The 6,621-nt window shown below is 46.7% G+C and overlaps 1 protein-coding gene across 4 annotated transcripts in view; it reads right to left on the bottom strand.

Moving 5' to 3' along the window:
* The window catches only part of CERKL (CERK like autophagy regulator), a 56,719-nt gene extending 50,098 nt beyond the window's left edge, over nucleotides 1–6,621 (bottom strand). For 2 of the 4 annotated variants that reach the window (XM_072041040.1, XM_038182012.2), the window contains exon 1: nucleotides 2,316–2,583. In XM_072041040.1, coding sequence (XP_071897141.1) covers nucleotides 2,316–2,535 — 220 coding nt within the window. In that variant the 5' untranslated portion in view covers nucleotides 2,536–2,583. Of the gene's footprint in view, nucleotides 1–2,315; nucleotides 2,587–6,416 lie in introns of those variants that run through there. The other 2 variants (XM_038182014.2, XM_038182013.2) reach the window with 2 other exon arrangements.

The following is a 6,621-nucleotide window of genomic DNA, read 5'->3' on the forward strand; positions in this document are numbered from 1 at the left end:
AGAACTACAGATAACAAACAAGGACTTCATCAGGACAGGAGTAATCTTGGCAAACTGCTGAGGTGGGAGGGAAGAGAGGAGAAAGAGACTACCTGGCACTCCTCTGACTTGACTGCCATAGAAGAAAGGTCTTGTCCTAAAACAGGAAGAATTAGTACATACAGGACTAAGCAGGAGACATTTAGTGTCAAATTCAGGCCACCTGGCAAAGCATGTTTTTGAGCCTAAGGTAAATTACATTATGAAGCTATTGGTCTGGAGAAAGTATGTTTAAAGCAAATCCCAGGGGAATGGACCACTGAGAGTGATACATGCTGTTCAGACAGCCGTCAGCCATCTCTTGTACCTTCACAGCTCAGGCCATGCACTGCACCACTGCACTGTGGTCACACAGAATGAGGCAGTCACGGGCAGCTCCTGCAGCACCAGCACAAGTCCCACACTCACGACACCCCCTAGTAATTGCTTCTGAGATACAAGAATGTGGGAGAGAAAAGACATCCAAATTCCAAAACCCCTATTTGACCTCAGCGATTGCCAAACAAATACCATCCTGACCTCCAGCATCCAAGATGGAAGGCAAAACAGACAAGCCCTCCACTAGATCCATCCCTGCAAGGGCAGCAAGCCCAGCACAATGAAATCCTCAGCTCCAGCTGAGCTCATCTACAGACACAGGCAGGCATGCACAGAGCTGTGCCAGCCCAAGGGAAGGAGTCTCAGGTATTGGCATCTATTTAATGCATGTGCAGTAAAAGTCCAAATCCTGGAGTAATTGACATCAACTTGTAAATGCTGCTTAGTTCTGCCATCTGCAATATGTTTGACTTTATACACAGAGTACTTTATTACTTCACAGGAACTAGGAAAATCTCCCCTTGTCTGTGTAAGCAAGCTCAGGCTGAAAAGTTCTTACACAAAGTAGCAGTTCAGGGGGATTGACCTTTCATAGAAAAACAAAAAAAAAAAAAAAAAAAACAATGTATTCCAATCCCTGTAAGCATGAAGCTCATTTTTCTTGTTTGTACCTTAAAACCACCACTGGTAACAATTTAAAAACAATCATGGACTTATAGTTCCTGATATATGACGATTCAAGCTACATTAAAGTAGCTAGCACATAAAATGGCAATCAAACTAGAGCGTTCCACATGGAACTAAATAATTCACAAATTACACTTCAGATCATGTACATAGAGACCTGTAGGTAGTCCCAAACGGCAAGGAGGAGAGGCTACAGAGCTGTGCATTACTGAAACTGCCACACTGGCTGCACAAAAGGAAGGTCTGTACAAACATCAGCACAGACTAAAAAACTGAACAGCCCTGCGGAAAAGCAGATATTTGTGTCTTTGCACAACACAGCATGAATGTGGTTACACTGTTCAGAGGCCAAGAGCCAGCAGCTGCGCATGGCACCACATGGCTTGGTTTGAGTAGCTCTGGTGTCCCTACATGCTACGTGAAATTAAGCGTAACCTCAGCTCCGGGTATTTGAGTACTCCACTGCAGCAGTAGCATGGGAACAACTGCCTTCCACACAGCTCTGGAGCCACATCTTACCCGTACAAAAGTTTTAAGATCCTTCAGAAATGACGCTAAACTGAACTTGGAGTTTTAGGCCTGGAGAAGCTAACTGAGCCATAACAGCACACAGCTGTGCTGTCTGGAAACCGCATTCCTGAAACACAGCTTCGACTTATCCTTCACGTAAGCACTGGGAGGTCACTGCGGTAAACGGGCACTGCTAGGAGTACGTACATAGTTTTGAAAGTGACTATGTTTTCAGAGTTTCCAGTAAAAAATAAATAAATAAACAAATAAATAAATAAATAAAGACTATCTGTGTAAGTTTGGGGGCGTTCCTTTCCTTCTAAGCTTTGGCACGAACTTTGTTTCACTTGACCACATCCTATAACACTGTACCCCCACGGCATGTCGGGGCAAGGGAAGGCACCCCAAGCCCCCGGGCACCCCTGGGCGAGCCGATGGCACCCAGCCCTCTCACCGGGCTGCCGAGGGGCTACGGGCACACCCCGCGCACCTCGCGTTTCCGCGCCACCCGCTAAGCAGCGCAGGCTCTCTGCAGGATTAGGTGCTTCGGGTGCAAGCCGCTCGTTGCGCTCTGAGCTATTTTATTTCTTTCTTTTTATTAAGCACCAGGACAAGCCCAGGGGGGAGAGGAGCTCGGAACCCCCTTCCAGGCGGCGGTTCGCGGTAACCCCGTGCCGGGAAGCCCCGATGCCCTGCCCTGCAACAACGGGCTCGGCTCGGCTCGCCCCCTGCCCCTGCCCGACAGCCCCTGCCCGTCCCACCTGCGGGGCTCTCGGGCACGATGGGGCTCCAGCGCAGCCGCCGGGCGCTCAGCACCACGTCGCAGCTCCTCTTGCCGATCTCGAAGATGCCCCGGAGGAGCGGCTCCTCTCCCCGCTCGGCCGGCGGGGGGCTCGCCGCCAGCGGGGCCACCCTGCGCCGCCGCTCCTCGGCCCCTGCCCGCCGCTGCGGCCGGAGGAAGGGGCCCGCGGCTCCCAGCATGGCGGCCGCGTCCCACCGCGTCCCGGGGCTGCCAGGGCAGCGCCCGCTCCGCTCCGCCTCCGGGCGGGGCCGCGGCCGCCCAGGGGAGGGCGGCCGGGGACGGGGCTCGGCCCTGGCCCTGTCAGGAGCCGTCCCGGGTCGGAGGCAGCCCCTGGCCGCGTCCCGCTCCGGTACGGAGCGAGCGACATTGGGCTGCCGGGCGCCCTAACGCAGCCGGCCCCCTCCGGCTTCTTCGTGCCCAGCTGCTTTCACTCCCCTCAGGAGGGCCACAGAGATGCTCCAGCTGCCCGCGTTCATGTAAGCCCCCTCAGAAGTGTTTCTGCTTCTGTGTTACCACCGATATTGCCATCATTTGGCTTTAGAAGAGCGACAGGAACGTGTAACAGCCCTCTCCTGCTACGAGAGATCAGGTGCCGCCTGTGGGGGCTTCGATAAATCAGGTCAGCACCACAGCAGAACTGTGTCGGCCTCAGTGAAAGCCTCAGGGACACAAACACCTCAGGGGGTGCTCCAGCACCACACATCCCTGGAGCATCTCCCGTGGGACAATGCTCACCCCTCAACCCCCTCACTTAAAGCAGGGGAGGGAGACACACTACTTTACTCCCCCCCCCCCTCAGTAAAGGATAGATGTTACTGCCTGCAGGTGTGACAGCTTTACTCACAGCTGCTCTAAGATCCACTGATGACAGTCACATTAGAGCTCCTCTAGCAACCCCAGTTTCTAAGGTGCTTTTGAGCCTGCCAGGGCTTAACTCAGTGGAAAACAGCAAGGTTTTTTTTTAGTTGTGAGTTGTATAATGTCATGCTGGCTTACTAATGCATGGGAAAATACACTTAAACAAGCAGCTTAGTAATCTTATTACAAATACATAGGACAAGATAAAACCAAGAAGTAGAGCATTAAAATAGGAATACTGCCTTTTGCTGACCATGAGTGATACAAACAGCTCAAGCTATGTTGGGATATCCAAGGTTCTTTGTAGTGGTTGTCTGTCTAGAAGAGAAATACTGTTAGAGAGAGGCAAATCTGTCTGCAGTCAAACCAGCTGAAAGTCTCCTGAGACAGTAACGGATTTCATGACTATAAAGCTGCCTTTGTTAATAGTTCCATAAAAACCTGTACCAAGTGCTAATTGTGTAGCCAAGAAGACCATTTAAAGAATTGTGGTACAGGTTTTTGATATTCATTTCCATCTATTACTTTGAGTTTAAAACATGCTCTGAACATTTGCTAAATACACAACCTGTAAGTGCTTTTGAATTTGCACCAAACCATTGATTCAGCTTTAATTAAGTAGCCCTGACAAACCTGCCTGAGTCACATCACATAAAGCTTCTGATTGCTTAAAGCTGCTAACAATCGTCTTGTTACAACTTTGTCATTATCCCTTAGATTTCCTTTGTTGAAATATAAATATCTTGACTGCAGAGTGATCAGATAAAATATAAACAATTTAAAATGTGCAAACTACAAAAGTTTTGCATAATATTTTTTTCCACCTAAAGATGATTGAGTTACAAGGCAGGAAAAGCAGCAAGTGAAAAAAAATAAAACACTTGCCTTACCAGTTTATTACTGGTAGAGCTGTAGATTATTCAATTAAACTGGCATCTTGTTTTGGACATCAGTAGTCTCTAATACATTTTCATTCGTGTAATTTAAAAAGAAAGCTAGACCATTAAAATGGAGGCACAGTTTAAAAATGGATTTAGTTGCATCTACTTTGAGGCACTATGCTCTTTATAACCTCTACTGTCATTTGTATTTGTTTCTGGGACCATTTACTAGCTTATCCCATCTACAAGTATTATATATTGTCACTAGATTTATCATAAGGTACAGGAAACAATGAGCTGATAACTTTCTTACAGTCATAAAAAGACTACTCAGAGGAAAACCATTACAGCTCATAAGGGAGTTGCAACATCCTTCAATTAATGTTTTTGAAAGTTCTAAAACTCCAAGTAGTGGCAATGGAAATATTTTAACTTAGTAACTTAATAAAATGTAGTAAATTAAAACAAACAAGTACAGTTGAGAGAATTGCGTGTTCCTCCCATGATTTGTCACTATGTGCAAGTCAGGTCACTCTTGGTTTACTAACAAAGTCCTCGGTCCCTACAGTCCCTTAAGTAGGAGGCAGACCATTTTTCCTGGAGAAAATGCTATTATATGCAAGTCATATATACTACACACTACTATACATAGTCAATACTATTATATGCAAGTCCCCCTGTATTCAGCTCTGGTGAGGCTGCACCTCAAATATCGTGTTCAGTTTTCAGCCACTCATTACAAGTAGGACACTGAGGTGCTTAAGCGAGCCCAGAGAAGGGCAACGAAGCTGGTGAGGGGTCTGGAGAACAAGTCTTATGATGAGCAGGTGAGGGAGCTGGGCTTGTTCAGACTGGAGAAGAGGAGGCTCAAGGGTGACCTTATTGCACTCTGTAGATACCTTAAAGAAGGCTGTAGCAAGGTGGGAGTTGGTCTGTTATCCCACATGCCTGGTGACAGGATGAGGGGAGAAGGGCTAAAGTTTCACCAGGTGTGTTTTAGGTTGGATATTAGGAAGATCTTCTTTACTGAAAGTTGTTAGGTATTGGAATGGACTGCCCAGGGAAGTAGTGGAGCCACCATCCCTGGAGGTCTTTAAAAGATGTTTAGATGTAGAGCTTAGGGATATGGTTTAGTGGAGGACTTGTTAGTGTTAGGTCAGAGGTTGGACTGGGTGATCTTGGAAGTCTCTAACCTGGATGATTCTGTGATTTTACTTTTTGAACACTACAGGTTTCAAATAGTTATACTGAATTTGGAAAAAAAAAAAAAAAAAACACCACAGAATAGGCCAGCAATATTTGAACCATTTTTACAAAACTACTACTAGAACTTTCACATGTAGAACTTTCTTATCCTTTCATGTTAAGAGGGTTGTGTATATTGCTGATCCCATGTAACATCCTGGGTGCTGTTCCCATTTTAGATTAAAAGAGATACAAGACAAAGAGTAAGCCTGTAGCAGTAATTGCATAGTAGGCAGGCAAATGCCAGTCTAGCATACACCACTGAACGTACATGTAGGGCCCTGGTTTGTTCTACATCTTGGAGCATGGACAGAATTTGGGAGCAGAGCATACAGGTACTTCTGATGGCAATATGAAAGGGACAGCTGGAAGTACCACATTCCACATAAGGAGTAAGTATGATATAGAAGGTATTGGAAGTTGCTCAAAGCAGCTAGTTTTGTTATTGTCTGCTATCTCATGTGCCTTTTGATTCAAATAATATAGATAAAAGAATGTAGATACACAATAAGTCCTATGTACCTCTTAATAAGGAGTACATTTGAAGACATTTGACATAAGAGTCCTTCAAATTAATTTTGCAGCTCTTCAGCCTTCAAAAGCATTCCAGTATTTACAAATATTTAGCGTTCTCCAGACAAAGTAACTATCTTTGAATTTCATGTACATCCTTCAGGTTTAGGGTGGCTAATTACACAGCACACAAGGACATCTAGTTCATCAGCAGTTCTGATGATAACAGAGCTTTTTTTCTCCAGTGACAATTACAGAAAAATACACATTTTTACAATATACCATGGAACAGTTTTGTCGAATGCTTTAGTTTGAAGCCACATTACTCTGTTTTACTTTAGAGCCAGTAGAGCTGCCTTAGAAACTTAACACATTTGTATTTTTTTAAACAGATGGCTCAAGTAAAAGTAGAAAGAGCAGAAAGGAGGAGGGCACCACAGGAAGGGAAGCAAGGCCACTGCCAGGGCACAGCAAGGGCCAGCTGCTCCTGGGGGACAGGGAGCCAGGGGGACCCCAGGGTGAGCACAGCGGGGCTGTTCTGGGCAGGGGCCAACACACAGTACCTGAGCAAGGCCACCCAGGGGAGGGTGCCAGCACCAGCTGAAGCACAGATCACTGGCAGGCTTGCTGTGAAGAGGCAGGGCTGAGGCCAGGGCAGGACATCAGGCTGTGTGCCTGGCTCTGCACCAGCAGGGCTTGGCACCAGTCAGGGCTGTGACTAAACTGGAGACCAGCATCCTACAGCATCTCTGAGGCAAAGGGGTAAGA

The sequence above is a fragment of the Anas platyrhynchos genome, chromosome 7 (assembly GCF_047663525.1).
Source record: "Anas platyrhynchos isolate ZD024472 breed Pekin duck chromosome 7, IASCAAS_PekinDuck_T2T, whole genome shotgun sequence".
NCBI classification, from domain to species: domain Eukaryota; kingdom Metazoa; phylum Chordata; class Aves; order Anseriformes; family Anatidae; genus Anas; species Anas platyrhynchos.